Raw genomic sequence first — 20096 nt, forward strand, 5'->3', positions numbered from 1 at the left:
TGATAGAACATTACCTTACAACCAGGGCTTTCCAACAAGCTAAGCAGAGTTTGGTCTGGTCCCAATTTGCATGGGAGACCTTGTAATCAGATAGTAGCTTTTGTTGCCATTTATCAATGGAAGATAATGTGTTAATTTTTATCATGGTCACCAGTGCTGGTAATCACCAGTATATGAATATAACTGTGATGGATATATGTGATATCTTTGGTGAGGGATTAATCTAATTTGCATGCGCACATTCGGGTGCACGTTCATATCTACTGTGGTTCGTTTGTGAAGCAATGACTATTGTGCAGCATCATGCGTTATCTGCATTTTAGCTTATTGGATATTTAACCCCATGACAGCGGCCGCCCTGAGGGATGTTTTGACTAGGCACCTGCACGTGAGGAAGTATTGTTTATTTACATTTTGATCAGTGCCCCATTCACTAATGCTGACAGCATCTGCATATGTGCATCATCTGACCACAACTGGGACACATGCAGCCTTAGCTATAACTGGCGGGGAGCAAGGTCTGTTTACCTTAGTTACACAGCTGACACTCTCCATCCCACGGAGGCATCCAATGAGCACACTACTCATGTGGAGAGCCCTCCCACAGCATGGGTTTGGTTTGTTAAGTGTTGGCTCCATTTATTGCTATATATGCAAGTTCTGGGCTCTGTGTCATTAGCCCCTGAGGAAAACCTGTATGCGTTGAAACAGCTGTCGGGCCACAGTTGTTGGATGTATCACTAATGGATTTGTATTGAAAAATAAATCCTCTTCTGCTTTCAACTGAATCGTGAGTGCTGGTTTTTGCATTTTTTCTCTATGGGAAAGTGAGTGATATTATATACTTTTTGACTTGGCACCACACTACTGCTTAAACGTTTTTTTTGGACTGAGTGCTGTAATTTTATATATATATATATATATACATATATATATATATATACATATACACTGCTCAAAAAAATAAAGGGAACACTAAAATAACACATCCTAGATCTGAATGAATGAAATATTCTTATTAAATACTTTGTTCTTTACATAGTTGAATGTGCTGACAACAAAATCACACAAAAATTATCAATGGAAATCAAATTTATTAACCCATGGAGGTCTGGATTTGGAGTCACCCTCAAAACTAAAGTGGAAAAACACACTACAGGCTGATCCAACTTTGATGTAATGTCCTTAAAACAAGTCAAAATGAGGCTCAGTAGTGATTGTGGCCTCCTCGTGCCTGTATGACCTCCCTACAATGCCTGGGCATGCTCCTGATGAGGTGGCGGATGGTCTCCTGAGGGATCTCCTCCCAGACCTGGACTAAAGCATCCGCCAACTCCTGGACAGTCTGTGATGCAACGTGGCATTGGTGGATGAAGCGAGACATGATGTCCCAGATGTGCTCAATTGGATTCAGTGAGAAAACAGTGAGAGGATAGATCAAAGGCGATAACAAATTAGATTAAAATTGTGATATACGTAACATGTTAGGGTGGCCTTTCGGATGTTCACTCTTTCGATTATCTCATGATATCCAGATGTCAAACATGAAAAAAAGAAAGATGGTACACATGCATGGGTGGTATTGCTTAAAACACTGATTTGAACAACCTATAAGTGTCCAGAAAAGAAAAGCCTATAGTGCCGGGCCCAATTTGATAGTAGATGAGGATAGTATGTCGCCACCAATCTCCCGATTTTTAAGGACGTACCGAAACTCACATCAGAATAAATAAGAATAAGTGTGTAAAGGTATCTTTAAAACGCTATATCCCACGTGATGTAAAACAGAAAGAAAGCTGCTCCAGAAGGCGTACCCCACTCACTTGGGAGGGGGATTGTTTCCACATATAAAGGTATCTTTCAAGCCGGGATCAGGAATAGCATCCACAATAATTCAAAAAGATTTTATTAAGAGTCCATAAAACAGCAATAAGATGTTTTTCTATGTGGTTTCCACTCTCTGGTCTGTACAGAACATGCAGGTCAGGAATCACAGACAAAAACTGATGCAATCCGGTTTTACACCAGTACTGTCATGTTGGACATACTCCAAAAGTGGTGTCCCATAAAAAACAAAATAGTTAAATAAAAATGATGAAAAACTCACTACCTGGTTTCACCAACGACGTTTCGACCTCCTGGGTCTTTTTCAAGGTGCATATCCAGGTAGTGATTGAATCAGTATTTATGCTCCCAAACAGGAAGTAATAATTATCACAATGCATGATGGGTAAAACGTTTGTACAAACTTTCAGTTAATTAAAAGAAAAGGACATAATGACACAAAACATTCATTTAGTATTAGAACATACTACTAAGATCCTTAAGAACTATTTTAAATACAAATGGTAATAGTAAAAATAAAGATAGAGAAACGGAACCGCCATGGCAAACGCCATGCGTTCCATTTTGCGTTTCACCTGACCGGAAGTGGAGCGTCATGCGTGTCACGCTGCGTTCCACTTACCGGAAGTTGTTCGGCGGTACTTCCGCAATGGTTTGCCGAAAGGCAGACTGAAAAAGCTTTTATTTAGATGCGAAGGATCTTTTTTTCCTACAGCACCGCCATTTATTAGTTTGAAGAGGGGAAATCTAGATAGTAGAGAGGCTGGGAACCGCAATAACAGACTTCCAGCGTTCCATCCTATATTCCACCTCACCGGAAGTGCGGCGCTATGCGTTCCATAATGCGTTCCACATCTTGGAAGTGGATTAACAGTGGTGTCTTCTGCCAAAAATTATTAATTTTAAACAGAGATTTATTTCATATTAGAGTGAATTGGAAGGATCGGAGAGAAGTACATTACACAATGCATTAATTAACCCAAACGTGGATTTGAAAAGACTTATATTTGTATTTATAGGGAGAATCTCTTCTTAATCCAATAAATGTAATATTGATTCTAGAAAGTTAGTTTAACCGTTATTAGTATACCATCATGTTATGAGCTTTGTTTTAAAGAAACCATTTAAGTTCGAAATCAGAGTTCAAACCCAAGGGGATCAGGGTATTTAATTTAAACATCCAGTGCATTTCTGCTTTAGCCAGATTCCCTTCAATATCCCTATCTCTCCAATTCGACCTCACTTGCTGAATTCCAAGGAAAAAGGATATTTTTGACGTGGAGCATTTATGTATTTTTAAAAAATGCTCCGATAGAGTGTGTGTAGTTACGCCTTTTTTAATGTTACGTAGATGTTCGGCTACACGAGTTTTTAATGCTCTACCTGTGCGTCCTACATAAAGTAGACCGCATTCACATTTAATCAGATACACGACATTCGTTGTATGACACGTTATAAAGTCATGAATTTCATACTTCTTGTCATTTACTGTAAAAGAGGTGGTCTTAGATGTTTCAGATGATATAGTTCTACAGGGTAAGCAGGTTCCACACCTGTGAAATCCTTTTGTACGTATAGGATTGAATGATTCAAAAGGTAGAGCACTTCTAACTAAATGATTTTTTAGGTTATTGCTCTTTCTATAGATAAACCTAGGTTTCTCTGGGATTATCTCCTTCAAGATTGGATCTCTTAGCAGGAGATGCCAATGGTTTTTGATGATGTTTTCTTGTTTTTTATAATCAGCCCCAAAACCTGATATGAAGGCCCATTCGGAAGTGCTGTTTGCAGTTTTCAATTTATCCTGGGTTTTCTGTAAAAGTTGTTTCCATTCTATTCTGGATACCTCAACTTCAGCTCTCTCCACCGTTTCCTTCTTATATCCTTTGGATAAGAATTTTCTTTTCATAATTTCTTTTTGTTCTTCATAGTTTTGATGTTCACTACAGTTTCTTTTGAGTCTAAGAAACTGCACCTTTGGGATCCCAAAGGGGCAGTTTCTTAGACTCAAAAGAAACTGTAGTTCCAAAGGATATAAGAAGGAAACGGTGGAGAGAGCTGAAGTTGAGGTATCCAGAATAGAACGGAAACAACTTTTACAGAAAACCCAGGATAAATTGAAAACTGCAAACAGCACTTCCGAATGGGCCTTCATATCAGGTTTTGGGGCTGATTATAAAAAACAAGAAAACATCATCAAAAACCATTGGCATCTCCTGCTAAGAGATCCAATCTTGAAGGAGATAATCCCAGAGAAACCTAGGTTTATCTATAGAAAGAGCAATAACCTAAAAAATCATTTAGTTAGAAGTGCTATACCTTTTGAATCATTCAATCCTATACGTACAAAAGGATTTCACAGGTGTGGAACCTGCTTACCCTGTAGAACTATATCATCTGAAACATCTAAGACCACCTCTTTTACAGTAAATGACAAGAAGTATGAAATTCATGACTTTATAACGTGTCATACAACGAATGTCGTGTATCTGATTAAATGTGAATGCAGTCTACTTTATGTAGGACGCACAGGTAGAGCATTAAAAACTAGTGTAGCCGAACATCTACGTAACATTAAAAAAGGCGTAACTACACACACTCTATCGGAGCATTTTTTTAAAATACATAAATGCTCCACGTCAAAAATATCCTTTTTCCTTGGAATTCAGCAAGTGAGGTCGAATTGGAGAGATAGGGATATTGAAGGGAATCTGGCTAAAGCAGAAATGCACTGGATGTTTAAATTAAATACCCTGATCCCCTTGGGTTTGAACTCTGATTTCGAACTTAAATGGTTTCTTTAAAACAAAGCTCATAACATGATGGTATACTAATAACGGTTAAACTAACTTTCTAGAATCAATATTACATTTATTGGATTAAGAAGAGATTCTCCCTATAAATACAAATATAAGTCTTTTCAAATCCACGTTTGGGTTAATTAATGCATTGTGTAATGTACTTCTCTCCGATCCTTCCCATTCACTCTAATATGAAATAAATCTCTGTTTAAAATTAATAATTTTTGGCAGAAGACACCACTGTTAATCCACTTCCTAGATGTGGAACGCATTATGGAACGCATAGCGCCGCACTTCCGGTGAGGTGGAATATAGGATGGAACGCTGGAAGTCTGTTATTGCGGTTCCCAGCCTCTCTACTATCTAGATTTCCCCTCTTCAAACTAATAAATGGCGGTCCTTCGCATCTAAATAAAAGCTTTTTCAGTCTGCCTTTCGGCAAACCATTGCGGAAGTACCGCCGAACAACTTCCGGTAAGTGGAACGCAGCGTGACACGCATGACGCTCCACTTCCGGTCAGGTGAAACGCAAAATGGAACGCATGGCGTTTGCCATGGCGGTTCCGTTTCGCTATCTTTATTTTTACTATTACCATTTGTATTTAAAATAGTTCTTAAGGATCTTAGTAGTATGTTCTAATACTAAATGAATGTTTTGTGTCATTATGTCCTTTTCTTTTAATTAACTGAAAGTTTGTACAAACGTTTTACCCATCATGCATTGTGATAATTATTACTTCCTGTTTGGGAGCATAAATACTGATTCAATCACTACCTGGATATGCACCTTGAAAAAGACCCAGGAGGTCGAAACGTCGTTGGTGAAACCAGGTAGTGAGTTTTTCATCATTTTTATTTAACTATTTTGTTTTTTATGGGACACCACTTTTGGAGTATGTCCAACAAGACAGTACTGGTGTAAAACCGGATTGCATCAGTTTTTGTCTGTGATTCCTGACCTGCATGTTCTGTACAGACCAGAGAGTGGAAACCACATAGAAAAACATCTTATTGCTGTTTTATGGACTCTTAATAAAATCTTTTTGAATTATTGTGGATGCTATTCCTGATCCCGGCTTGAAAGATACCTTTATATGTGGAAACAATCCCCCTCCCAAGTGAGTGGAGTACGCCTTCTGGAGCAGCTTTCTTTCTGTTTTACATCACGTGGGATATAGCGTTTTAAAGATACCTTTACACACTTATTCTTATTTATTCTGATGTGAGTTTCGGTACGTCCTTAAAAATCGGGAGATTGGTGGCGAGATACTATCCTCATCTACTATCAAATTGGGCCCGGCACTATAGGCTTTTCTTTTCTGGACACTTATAGGTTGTTCAAATCAGTGTTTTAAGCAATACCACCACTTTTTTTCATGTTTGACATCTGGATATCATGAGATAATCGAAAGAGTGAACATCCGAAAGGCCACCCTAACATGTGACGTATATCACAATTTTAATCTAATTTGTTATCGCCTTTGATCTATCCTCTCACTGTTTTCTCATTGAATGTTGTTTTGATCTGTTATTTGGACAGATCTGTTGAGGATTTAGATTGGGTTGACAACTCTTTGCGCCAGGAATTTACACTGCTGTATTTTTATTCAATTGGATTCAGGTCTGGGGAACGGGCGGGCCAGTCCATAGCATCAATGCCTTCATCTTGCAGGAACTGCTGACACACTCCAGCCACATGAGGTCTAGCATTGTCTTGCATTAGGAGGAGCCCAGGGCCAACCGCACCAGCATATGGTCTCACAAGGGGTCTGAGGATCTCATCTCGGTACCTAATGGCAAGCACATGGAGGGCTGTGCGGCCCCCCAAAGAAATGCCACCCCACACCATTACTGACCCACTGCCAAACCGATCATGCTGGAGGATGTTGCAGGCAGCAGAACATTCTCCTTGGCGTCTCCAGACTCTGTCACGTCTGTCACATCTGTAACATGTGCTCAGTGAGAACCTGTTTCATCTGTGAAGAGCATAGGGCGCCAGTGGCGAATTTGCCAATCTTGGTGTTCTCTGGCAAATGCCAAACGTCCTGCACAGTGTTGGGCTGTAAGCACAACCCCCACCTGTGGATGTCGGGCCCTCATACCACCCTCATGGAGTCTGTTTCTGATCGTTTGAGTAGACACATGCACATTTGTGGCTTGCTGGAGGTCATTTTGCAGGGCTCTGGCAGTGCTCCTCCTTTTCCTCCTTGCACAAAGGCGGAGGTAGCGGTCCTGCTGCTGGGTTGTTGCCCTCCTATGGCCTCCTCCACGTCTCCTGATGTACTGGCCTGTCTCCTGGTAGCGCCTCCATGCTCTGGACACTACGCTGACAGACACAGCAAACCTTCTTGCCACAGCTCGCATTGATGTGCCATCCTGGATGAGCTGCACTACCTGAGCCACTTGTGTGGGTTGTAGGGAGGTCATACAGGCACGTGGAGGCCACACACACTACTGAGCCTCATTTTGACTTGTTTTAAGGACATTACATCAAAGTTGGATCAGCCTGTAGTGTGTTTTTCCACTTTAATTTTGAGGGTGACTCCAAATCCAGACCTCCATGGGTTAATAAATTTGATTTCCATTGATAATTTTTGTGTGATTTTGTTGTCAGCACATTCAACTATGTAAAGAACAAAGTATTTAATAAGAATATTTCATTCATTCAGATCTAGGATGTGTTATTTTAGTGTTCCCTTTATTTTTTTGAGCAGTGTATATATTACCGTTCAAAAGTTTGGGGTCACTTACAAATAAAAGAAAAGCACTGTTTTTTTTTTCATTGAAGATAACATTAAATTAATCAGAAATTCACTCTATACATACGTCTGTTTTTTAATGGAATATCTACATAGATGTATACATGCCCATTTCCAGCAACCATCACTCCAGTGTTCTAATGGTACATTGTGTTTGCTAATTGCGGTAGAAGACTAATGGATAATTAGAAAACCCTTGTGCAATTATGTTAGCACAGCTGAAAACGGGTTTGCTCATTAGAAAAGCTATAAAACTGTCCTTCCTTTGAGCTAGTTGAGTATCTGGAGCATCACATTTGTGGGTTCGATTATACTCTCAAAATGGCAAGAAAAAGTGAACTTTCATGTGAAGCTCGACAGTCTATTCTTGTTCTTAGAAATGAAGGCTATTCCATGTGAGAAATTGCCAAGAAACTGAAAATTTCCTACAACGGTGTCTACTACTCACTTCAGAGAACAGCACAAACAGGCTGTAACCAGAGTAGAAAGAGAAGTGGGAGGCCCCGGTGCACAACTGAGCAAGAAGACAAGTACATTAGAGTCCCTAGTTTGAGAAATAGACACCTCACAGGTCCTCAACTGGCAGCTTCATTAAATGCTACCCGCAAAACGCCAGTGTCAACGTTTACAGTGAAGAAGTGACTCTGGGATGCTGGCCTTCTTGCAGAGTAGCAAAGAAAAAGTCATACCTGAGACTGGCAAATAAAAGGAAAAGATTAATATGGGCAAAAGAACACAGACATTGGAAAGAGGAAGAATCGAAAAAAGTATTATGCACAGACGAATTGAATTTTGAGGTGTTTGGATCACGCAGAAGAACATTTGTGAGATGCAGAGCAAGTGAAAAGATGCTGGAAGAGTGCCTGACGCCATCTGTCAAGCATGGTGGAGGTAATGTGATGGTCTGGGGCTGCTTTGGTGCTGGTAAAGTGGGAGATTTGTACAAGGTAAAAGGGATTTTGAATAAGGAAGGCTATAACTTCATTTTGCAATGCCATGCCATACCCTGTGGACAGCACTTGATTGGAGCCAATTTCCTCCTACAACAGGACAATGACCCAAAATACACCTCCAAATTATGCAAGAACTATTTAGGGAAGAAGCAGGCAGTTGGTATTCTGTCTGTAATGGAGTGGCCAGCGCAGTCACCAGATCTCAACCCCATTGAGCTGTTGTGGGAGCAGGTTGACCGTATGGTATGCAAGAAGTGCCCATAAAGCCAATCCAACTTGTGGAAGGTGCTTCAGGAAGCGTGGGGTGAAATTTCTTCAGATTACCTCAACAAATTAACAGCTAAAATGCCAAAGGTCTGCAATGCTGTAATTGCTGCAAAGGGAGCATTCTTTGATGAAAGAAGGACAAAATTATTATTTCAAATAAAAATAAATATTTCTAACCTTGGCAATGTCGTGACTATATGTTCTATTCATTTTGCAACCCATTTGATAAATAAAAGTGAGTTTCCATGGAAAACACGAAATTGTCTGGGTGGCCCCAAATGTTTGAATGGTAGCGTGTGTGTGTGTATATATATATATATATATATATTTTATTTTTTTTAAATATATATATTTATATATATTTTTTTAAATATATATATATATATATATATATATATATATATATATAAAATACTGGAATTCCACCAAAGTGGGAGGGGCACTCACAATAATAAAAGACAGACATAAAGTCATATCTCATAAAATTATTTCATAGTTTTTTTGTTGGATCATCTGTTGCACCAACTCGCCCTTGATCGACGTTTCGACCCTATATCTGGGTCTTTTTCAAGATAGGCAGATTCGGTGAAGGTTCAGAAAATTCACAGATGTAAATATTACAACATCAATAGAGATCTAGAAAAGATATGAAACATAAAAACACACTCAGTGCCTCCCAGGCCCCATTGTTGCAACATTAATACTTCTTTATTTCAAAGCACACTCATAGTGCACTCATCCAATACACCTTAGGCCCAGTGGGTAAATACAAACATACTCCAGTGACCACCCATGTGGAGTCAACAGACTAAAGGGCTTACATAAACCAATCTCTTTGGGAGATGTCCAAATAACACCTGTCCAATCAACAGGTGGGCGACCCAAGTGCATCTAAAATCAATATATACAGAATATCAGAGATATAGGGAAAGGGACAGCACTTAGTACAACTCAAAAAAAAAATTTTTACACAAGTAATCACATACTCTGGTAGCCGTGCCTCCACATTTATCAACTTGTTACTTCTTAATGTGATCGGCTCTCCCTGTAGACAAAAGGGGAGCAACGCCATTGACTATACAAATATAAATATACAATAAAACAGTACACAGATATCACAACCTCTAACTACTCACTAGGTCCAGGTGATCTTTCCAATATACATCTGTATCCAAGCAATCTATTTAATTGTTTCCAATAGGTCAGACAGATCACTAGAGTATAAAACAATACATATTTACCGTCAACCACCTGGAGAGTAACCTTTAAACAATAGTGATAAACACTGAAGTGCAAATACTCACATGGCCGATATCATGCTGTCACACTGCACATGGCTCCACAAACACTGTCTCAGCGCCGGGGGTTATAACCCCGGGCACCCGGAAGTAGAAACAACATCACTTCCTGTTCACAGTATATATCATACAATCAATACACTTAGAACCATGACTAATCTCCCCTACCTCCAAACCAAGTTGCCATCCCTCCAGCCTGCAGCCCTCCCGCACACCAGGCTCAGCCACCAAACGCCGCGGTCCGGGACGCGCCCTGCGTTCCACGGACCGGAATCGCCTCCGCTGACTCGAACCGGGACGCGTCATGCGTTCCACAGACCGGAAGCGTGTAGTGCGTTCCACCACAAACAGGTGAGACGCATCGGATCACGCTAGTGGAGTACTCAATGTCACAATGTACTACATTCACGGGGTAAAACCACAACAGCCAAAACGGAACCTAATGGACAAAGTCCACACTACTACAAGGCTCACTGGCAATATACCCACTGGGCTTAACTAGGTGTACGCTCTAATAGCTCTCAATAGTAATAAAGGTTTATTAATGGTAAAAAATGGTTCTAAAGAAGAATGACAGATATAGATAAACCTCATATTAAGTGTTCAGACATCATGCAACAATAGGACCTGAGGACTTAGCGTGGGACGCACCCTACGTCGATCCTGCCCCCACTGTGTCCTATACTTCAAAGGGTTAACATTTCAAGTTGATATTAGATACATAGTAATCATTACATAATCCTAAATTTTACATGGAACAATTCATGCATGTAGTCAGATAACCATACATCACATAAAAAAATAGTGTCTTTCAACAAAACAAAATTTCACCCCCACGAATATGTATGAAAAACCTGCTGTCAAAACATTAACCCCATAATGAACAAAACATCCCCAAATCATTAATACATTTCAATCCATACATATTTCACTGTGGGGTGTGACACAAAGATGGTACATTCAATATAACATAAAACAATGTAAAAATAAATGTACAAATCAATACATGAGTGGTAAAACATATCCACATGCAGATTTTAGATCACTTAAATAACATTTGAAATATTCCTTGAAGATAAGACCAGTGGCAGGACCACAAAATCCTTCCTGATGGACAAAAGTCTTCAGGGAGGATCATAACACTTGATTGAAGATCCCCTAATAACAAGGACACCTTCAACCAATCTAAATACATGAACAATAACCACATCAACATAAGTGTAATGGGAACCCCCATTGGGGTGCCGAAATATAACTTCTAGACATGGCTAGTGAGGTGATATACACGTCAGATGCAACCCCAAATATATTTACCGTTTGATAAAGTAATTCAATGGGTTATATTCATTCATACCCTTGGGGGCGACAGTGTCCAGGGTGTAGATCCAATAACTCTCGCGCTGCTTAATATATATATATATATATATATATATATATAAAGGAATTGGTGAAAATAAGCGCCCAAGAGTGTAAATTGTATAACAAGGTGAATAAAAATGAAGGTATCAAGAAGGGGTATATTAAAACCAGTTAGAAAAAACTTAACTGAAAACCAGAGAAGCTAAATTCAGGCGATGCTTCTTTGACGCTTAATACATGTTGAAAAAAAAGAAAAGCAAACATAGGGGTAAATTTACTAAGATTCGTATATTCCGGTTTGAGGTCAAAGTTCAATCACGAATGACATCGCAAGTGTAAATTTGCAACTTTTTGAATTTATTACGGCTAATTTACTAAGCTGTCGTATTCTGCATTTTCCGTTTTTCCGATGTCGATGTCATTCGTTTTTTTTGGCAGTGTTTTACGTGAGTGACTTGTAAAACACTGCCGACTTTAAGACAATGAATCTCGGCCGGATCTGAGAGATCCGTGCTGGGCTTCATTGTGCACTTTTTTTAAAATAAAAATCAGTGTTAAATAAAAATAAAAAAATGCGTGGGGTCCCCCCTCCTAAGCAAAACCAGCCTCGGGCTCTTTGAGCCGGCCCTGGTTGCAAAAATATGGGGAAAAAAATTATAGAGGTTCCCCCATATTTCAACAACCAGCACCGGGCTCTGCGCCTGGTCCTGGTTCCAAAAATACGGGGGACAAAAAGCGTAGGGGTCCCCCGTATTTCTGAAACCAGCACCGGGCTCCACTAGCCAGATACATAATGCCACAGCCGGGGGACACTTTTATATAGCTCCCGGCGGCCCTGGCATTACATAACCAACTAGTCACCCCTGGCCGGGGTACCCTGGAGGAGTGGAGACCCCTTCAATCAAGGGGTCCCCCCCCTCCAGCCACCCAAGGACCAGGGGTGAAGCCCGAGGCTGCCCCCCCCCCATCCATGGGCTGCGGATGGGAGGCTGATAGCCGTTGTGTAAAAAAATTAATATTGTTTTTAGTAGCAGTACTACAAGTCCCAGCAAGCCTCCCCCGCAAGCTGGTACTTGGAGAACCACAAGTACCAGCATGCGGAGGAAAACTGGGCCCGCTGGTACCTGTAGTACTACTACTAAAAAAATACCCCAATAAAAACATAAGACACACACCTTGAAAGTATAACTTTAATACATACATACACACCTCCATATACACATACTTACCTTATGTTCACACGAGGGTCGGTCCTCTTCTCCATGTAGAATCCATGGTGTACCTGTGGAAAAAATTATACTCACATACTCCAGTGTAGAAGCATCTTCTTCTTGTAATCCATTTGTAATCCAGGTACTTGTCAAAATAAAAAAATGGACACCCGACCTCGCACTGAGAGGGGCCCCATGTTTTCACATGGGACCCCTTTCCCCGAATGCCAGAAACCCCCTCTGACTTATGTCTAAGAGGGTTCCATCAGCCAATCAGCGAGCGCCACGTTGTGGCACCCTCCTGATCGGCTGTGTGCTCCTGTACTGTATGACAGGCGGCACACAGCAGTGTTACAATGTAGCGCCTATGCGCTCCATTATAACCAATGGTAGGAACTTTGTGGTCAGCGGGTGACCGAAAGTAACCTCACCGCTGACCACAAAGTTCCCACCATTGTTTACAATGGAGCGCATAGGCGCTACATTGTAACACTGCCGTGTGCCGCCTGTCATACAGTACAGGAGCACACAGCCGATCAGGAGGGTGCCACAACGTGGCGCTCCCTGATTGGCTGATGGAACCCTCTTAGACATAAGTCAGAGGGGGTTTCTGGCATTCGGGGAAAGGGGTCCCATGTGAAAACATGGGGCCCCTTTCAGTGCGAGGTCGGGTGTCCGTTTTTTTATTTTGACAAGTACCTGGATTACAAATGGATTACAAGAAGAAGATGCTTCTACACTGGAGTATGTGAGTATAATTTTTTCCACAGGTACACCATGGATTCTACATGGAGAAGAGGACCGACCCTCGTGTGAACATAAGGTAAGTATGTGTATATGGAGGTGTGTATGTATGTATTAAAGTTATACTTTCAAGGTGTGTGTCTTATGTTTTTATTGGGGTATTTTTTTAGTAGTAGTACTACAGGTACCAGCGGGCCCAGTTTTCCTCCGCATGCTGGTACTTGTGGTTCTCCAAGTACCAGCTTGCGGGGGAGGCTTGCTGGGACTTGTAGTACTGCTACTAAAAACAATATTCATTTTTTTACACAACGGCTATCAGCCTCCCATCCGCAGCCCATGGATGGGGGGGACAGCCTCGGGCTTCACCCCTGGTCCTTGGGTGGCTGGAGGGGGGGGGACCCCTTGATTGAAGGGGTCCCCACTCCTCCAGGGTACTTCGGCCAGGGGTGACTAGTTGGTTATGTAATGCCAGGGCCGCCGGGAGCTATATAAAAGTGTCCCCCGGCTGTGGCATTATGTATCTGGCTAGTGGAGCCCGGTGCTGGTTTCAGAAATACGGGGGACCCCTACGCTTTTTGTCCCCCGTATTTTTGGAACCAGGACCAGGCGCAGAGCCCGGTGCTGGTTGTTGAAATATGGGGGAACCTCTATCATTTTTCCCCCCATATTTTTGCAACCAGGACCGGCTCAAAGAGCCCGAGGCTGGTTTTGCTTAGCAGGGGGGGACCCCACGCATTTAAAAAAAAAAAAAAAAAACACTTTCCCATCCCCTTCCCACTGATAAACATGCACGGATCTCATGGATCCGTGCATGCCTATCCAAACACGGGGAAAAAAAGCAGATCTGTTTTTTTTTAGCACTTTTTCACGAATTGTATTTCAGCACGGCAGTGTTTGGCTATTGTCGGCAGTGTTTGTGATTTGCACTTTTTAGTAAATTTCCGATTTCTACCAAATTGCAGGCGTATTTGACCGATGGTGTATTGATTTGTGATTTTTTCCTAGGACTTCCAAAATATTACGAATGCCCTCATCACTGCCGAGATTTTTGCTTAGTAAATTACCGAAATGACACTTTGAAGAAAAAACGGCATCTCGGTCAAAATCGGGAGCTTAGTAAATATACCCCATAGTGTGTACTGTTTTTTTGGAAACAAATATCGAAATATATCACTGGCTAGGAATCATTAGGCTCAATTAGAGAAACAGCATATTCCCAAGTATGCAATCAATATATAGCCTGGGCAGTGTATATATAAAAGATAAAATTATTTAATACACGAAATGACATAAAAATACATAAAAATATGAATAGCTGTATATCATGCGTACAGAATAAAAGATTATATCAAGCTTATCTGTCCATAAATGTCTGGAATGCATGCGTACAGAATTCAAAATTATAGATGGCTTATCTGTCCATGAGAGGAAATGTCAGCAGGTAGTCCCAACGCGTTTCGTCCGTCATCAACAGGACTTCATCAAGGGGATTATGTCATTTCGTGTATTAAATCATTTTATCTTTTATATATACACTGCCCAGGCTATATATTGATTGCATACTTGGGAATATGCTGTTTCCCTAATTGAGCCTAATGATTCCTAGCCAGTGATATATTTCGATATTTGTTTCCAAAAAAACAGTACACACTATGTTTGCTTTTCTTTTTTTCAACATGTATTAAGCGTCAAAGAAGCATCGCCTGAATTTAGCTTCTCTGGTTTTCAGTTAAGTTTTTTCTAACTGGTTTTAATATACCCCTTCTTGATACCTTCATTTTTATTCACCTTGTTATACAATTTACACTCTTGGGTGCTTATTTTCACCAATTCCTTTAAATCCTTATGTGTGCATGCCAAGCACATATGTATGTATTATAAGCTGCCACTCACTCAATATATTGAGAAGTGTTTTTATTCTTTATTTATACTCTGTTTATACAAAAGGTTATTTTAAATTCAAGGTATAGACAACACAAAGCCGCACCTAAGCGCCGTAGTCTTTATTTCTATATATATATATATATATATATATATATATATATATATATACACTGCTCAAAAAAAGAAAGGGTACACTAAAATAACACATCCTAGATCTGAATGAATGAAATATTCTTATTAAATACTTGGTTCTTTACATAGTTGAATGTGCTGACAACAAAATCACACAAAAAATTATCAATGGGAATCAGATTTATTAACCCATGGAGGTCTGGATTTGGAGTCACCTTCAAAATTAAAGTGGAAAAACACACTACAGGCTGATCCAACTTTCATGTAATGTCCTTAAAACAAGTCAAAATGAGGCTCAGTAGTGTGTGTGGCCTCCATGTGCCTGTATGACCTCCCTACAACCCACACAAGTGGCTCAGGTAGTGCAGCTCATCCAGGATGGCACATCAATGCGAGCTGTGGCAAGAAGGTTTGCTGTGTCTGTCAGCGTAGTGTCCAGAGCATGGAGGCGCTACCAGGAGACAGGCCAGTACATCAGGAGACATGGAGGAGGCCGTAGGAGGGCAACAACCCAGCAGCAGGACCGCTACCTCCGCCTTTGTGCAAGGAGGAACAGGAGGAGCACTGCCAGAGCCCTGCAAAATGACCTCCAGCAAGCCACAAATGTGCATGTGTCTACTCAAACGATCAGAAACAGACTCCATGAGGGTGGTATGAGGGCCCAACGCCCACAGGTGGGGGTTGTGCTTACAGCCCAACACCGTGCAGGACGTTTGGCATTTGCCAGAGAACACCAAGATTGGCAAATTCGCCACTGGCGCCCTGTGCTCTTCACAGATGAAAGCAGGTTCTCACTGAGCACATGTGACAGACATGACAGAGTCTGGAGACGCCAAGGAGAACGTTCTGCTGCCTGCAACATCCTCCAGCATGACCGGTTTGGCAGTGGGTCAGTAATGGTGTGGGGTGGCATTTCTTTGGGGGGCCGCACAGCCCTCCATGTGCTCGCCAGAGGTAGCCTGACTGCCATTAGGTTCTGAGATGAGATCCTCAGACCCCTTGTGAGACCATATGCTGGTGCGGTTGGCCCTGGGTTCCTCCTAATGCAAGACAATGCTAGACCTCATGTGGCTGGAGTGTGTCAGCAGTTCCTGCAAGACGAAGGCATTGATGCTATGGACTGGCCCGCCCGTTCCCCAGACCTGAATCCAATTGAGCACATCTGGGACATCATGTCTCGCTCCATCCACCAATGCCACGTTGCACCACAGACTGCCCAGGAGTTGGCGGATGCTTTAGTCCAGGTCTGGGAGGAGATCCCTCAGGAGACCATCCGCCACCTCATCAGGAGCATGCCCAGGCATTGTAGGGAGGTCATACAGGGACGAGGAGGCCACAGACACTACTGAGCCTCATTTTGACTTGTTTTAAGGACATTACATCAAAGTTGGATCAGCCTGTAGTGTGTTTTTCCACTTTAATTTTGAGTGTGACTCCAAATCCAGACCTCCATGGGTTAATAAATTTGATTTCCATTGATAATTTGTGTGATTTTGTTGTCAGCACATTCAACTATGTAAAGAACAAAGTACTTAATAAGAATATTTTATTCATTCAGATCTAGGATGTGTTGTTTAAGTGTTCCCTTTATTTTTTTGAGCAGTATATATATATATATATATATATATATATATATATATACAGTATGTCAATGCCTTCCAGTGATTGTCTCTTCCCCTTACCTTTATAGCAGTAAAGAGAAGCATTCACTCCCATTCTTTACCCGCCTCTTGCATCCCTTGAACAACTGCATTGTGCACACAGTAATTGCACATGCATTATTTGGGATTGGTGATAGAGACTGAATGCCTGATGGTGACACTATAATGGCATGATTTGTCACTATGAATCACTATTGTAACCAGGGGCGCTTTAAGAGAGGAGGCCCGTGTTCATCCTCCTCCATTTGGACACCCACATCTCTAACGGCACGCTGTAGTCTGGCTCTAGAGGCCTCAGACTCTACTGCGCATGCGCAGTTCTCCAGGAAAATGGTGCGGTGGGCCATTTTCCCAGTGATTTCTTTACTGCGCATGCATTCTTTGTGTGGAGGTGCCAGTGGTGTCCTCCGTGCAGGGGTGCTGCTGGTGTCCTCTGTGTGGGGATGTCGGTAGTGCGAGGGTGGCGGTTGTGTCCTCTGTATGGGGGTGCAGTTAGTGTTAGCAGTGAGGGGGTACTGGTGATGTCCTCTGTGCGGGAGGTGCTGACTGTCAGCCCACTGAATTCAATGGGACAAGCATCTGCGGCAAAACCTCAAGATCCAACAGCGGGATCCTCAGGTTTTGCATTGATTTGGGATCCTGGGGCAAGCAGTGAGATCAGAGCGGTTGCTCAGATTGCCCCGAATCCCCTATGCAATAACGGTACATCAAGTAGCACGAGACAGGAGACTTCTGCTGCTCAGCGGCAGTAGCTTCATCGGACCCCCCGCAGCCCAGCTCAAAGCAGTGTATGCTGCTGCTGCTCGCACTGATCGCCCCCATGGATCCACCCCTTGCACCGATTAGGGAGTGGGCACTAATTATCTCAACGTGTGTGTGTGTGTGTGTGTGTGTGTGTGTGTGTGTGTGTGTGAGGGGAGGGGGGTGATCACACCTTCCATATTTAGCCAGTCTGTATGACCCTGGTCACCATACATCTCGGCGCCCTTGTATAATACTTCAAGAGAGTTTCAGCGCATCACACATCTACAGTCTCTAAACACTCCTGTTATACTTACTTATTAGATACCACCTCATGGTAAAAACAATAACACTTTTGTAAATCAACTAATGGCAACATCATATTATCCAAAACCAGTAATGTATAATAAAAGTACAGAAGAAAGAAAAAGGCACACAGGGAAGCAAAGACCACATGCACAAAGAAAAAACAGGTGAAAAGAAAAAAAGGTAATCCTAAACAAAGTCTGCAAACTAAAATCAAGTTCTGATAACAGATATACGGAGAGATGTATCAAATCTTGGAGAGATAACGTATCAACCAAACAGCTTCTGTCATGTTTCTAGCACATACTGTAAAATGACAGAATCTGTTTGGTTGGTACTTTAATTCTCTCCAAGGTTTGATACATCTCCCCCCAAGACAGGATGAAAGAGAGAGATACAGTAGGGAAGAAGAAAGAGCGAAAAAGAAATCCCAGGCTTTGGTGAGAACAACATCTAGAGGGAGATCAAACCTTCTAAAAAGAACATATAGAGAAGTTAGTAAAGAGGGTTCTCTGTGCTATTACTTTATATACATTTAATGAATTAAATAGATATACAGTATATCTCAACAATTGGACAAAAATGCATTATAAAATTAATAGAATTAATTCATTAAGGAAAAGTTCTACATAATTATAAAAATGGATGTTAATTAATAATTATATTGTACAGTTTGTCCAGTATCTATGAAAGCAACAAATGTTTATAAGAGTAATTTAACTGCTAGTACCGGTATATACGGTGAAACAGTACAACCACATAAACCATGTAACGTACAGGAGGCGTCGATTGGTGAGGGGGGAGTTCCAGGATAGTGTTATATTTATACTCCTCTGGTTTAAATCTAGTGAGGCCCCTGGCAGCACTTAACGGTGTTGACTACTCCCAGGTAGGTGGCACTTTTGTATCGTATTGTGCAGGTATGGAGATTTAGTATGATATCCCGATGGACAGGATTCCGGCGGTCACAATACCGACAGCAGTATCCCGACCATCAGAATCCCAATAGCCTACCGGAAAGTACTATAATCCTCCCCTGCCCCCTGCCCTAACCCTCCCTTGTGGGTGCCTTAAACTCCTCAGTGGTGCCTAACCCTCCCTTCCCCGCTGCCTAAACCTAACCCTCCCTGCTTGGTGCCTAACTCTAACCTCCCCTTGTAAGTGCCTAATCCCCCCTCCCCGGTACCTAACCATACCCTTCGCGTCCCTGCACCCTAACCCTAACCCCCCTTCTAATGCCTAAACCTAACCTCCCACCTTCCATGGCAGGATGCGAGCGCATCCCGCTGAAAGAATGATTGGGATTCTGGGCATTGGTATTTTGACGCCAGGATCTAAACCCCATCTGTATTTAGATGCCGGGCTTATGCCGTCAGTCGGGATCCAGTCGGCATTTTATCTGGTATGGTACTTATGTACTCACCCTATATAGCCTGGGCTGGTGGATTCTGCAGCTATATACAGTAACTGTTCTGTTCCAGAGGGAGATAATTATTATTTAAAGTCCACTGTGTGTAGTGTCCAAATGCTCCAGAAAGCTGGCTACCTGCTTGTTTTGCTCAGTGCTACCGTTGCGCTGTCAGTCTCTTAGGTTCAATGCATTTTGCCCTGGTGTCTAATTCTTCCTAGGGTAAACAACTTTCTTACAGTTTTTGGACATTACACACGGAGGACTTTTAGATGGAAAAGCTATAAAGCTGCTGAATACTCCAACCCAGTCTAGATATTGTTTTCTCTAGTGTTGAATTGATAAATTAATATTTTCTAATTTAATAACAGATTACTGGTGCTTGGAAGATTTGTACAGGGACATGGTGAAGCAGTATGTTGATGTTGTGGACAAGCTGGAAGGACGTCAACCAGACCCAGCAACCATTGAAGGATGCTCACATCTAAAACCGGATAACTACTTACTAGCATGGCATACCCCATTCAATGAAAAAGGTGACAAAGTCATTGTAATTCTGAACAGATATATAATTACTGTATGTGTGTACTTTAAGCATTTGCCTAATAGAGACTTCAGGAGAGAAAAGCCTAAGCAATGATACCATAACCCATTTCATAGCTAGCTCTACCTCAATCTGAGAGAAATCTTTTACATGTTTCCAGAATGTATCTAAGTAGATGTCTGC

The 20096-nt window shown here is 41.7% G+C and overlaps 1 protein-coding gene across 1 annotated transcript in view; it reads left to right on the forward strand.

Moving 5' to 3' along the window:
* Positions 1-20096, forward strand: part of ADPRHL1 (ADP-ribosylhydrolase like 1) — a 101868-nt gene that overhangs the window by 16980 nt on the left and 64792 nt on the right. Inside the window, exon 2 of the mRNA XM_063953115.1 lies at positions 19741-19905. Coding sequence (XP_063809185.1) covers positions 19741-19905 — 165 coding nt within the window. The remainder of the gene's footprint in view (positions 1-19740; positions 19906-20096) is intronic.

This window comes from Pseudophryne corroboree, chromosome 2 (genome assembly GCF_028390025.1).
Source record: "Pseudophryne corroboree isolate aPseCor3 chromosome 2, aPseCor3.hap2, whole genome shotgun sequence".
NCBI classification, from domain to species: domain Eukaryota; kingdom Metazoa; phylum Chordata; class Amphibia; order Anura; family Myobatrachidae; genus Pseudophryne; species Pseudophryne corroboree.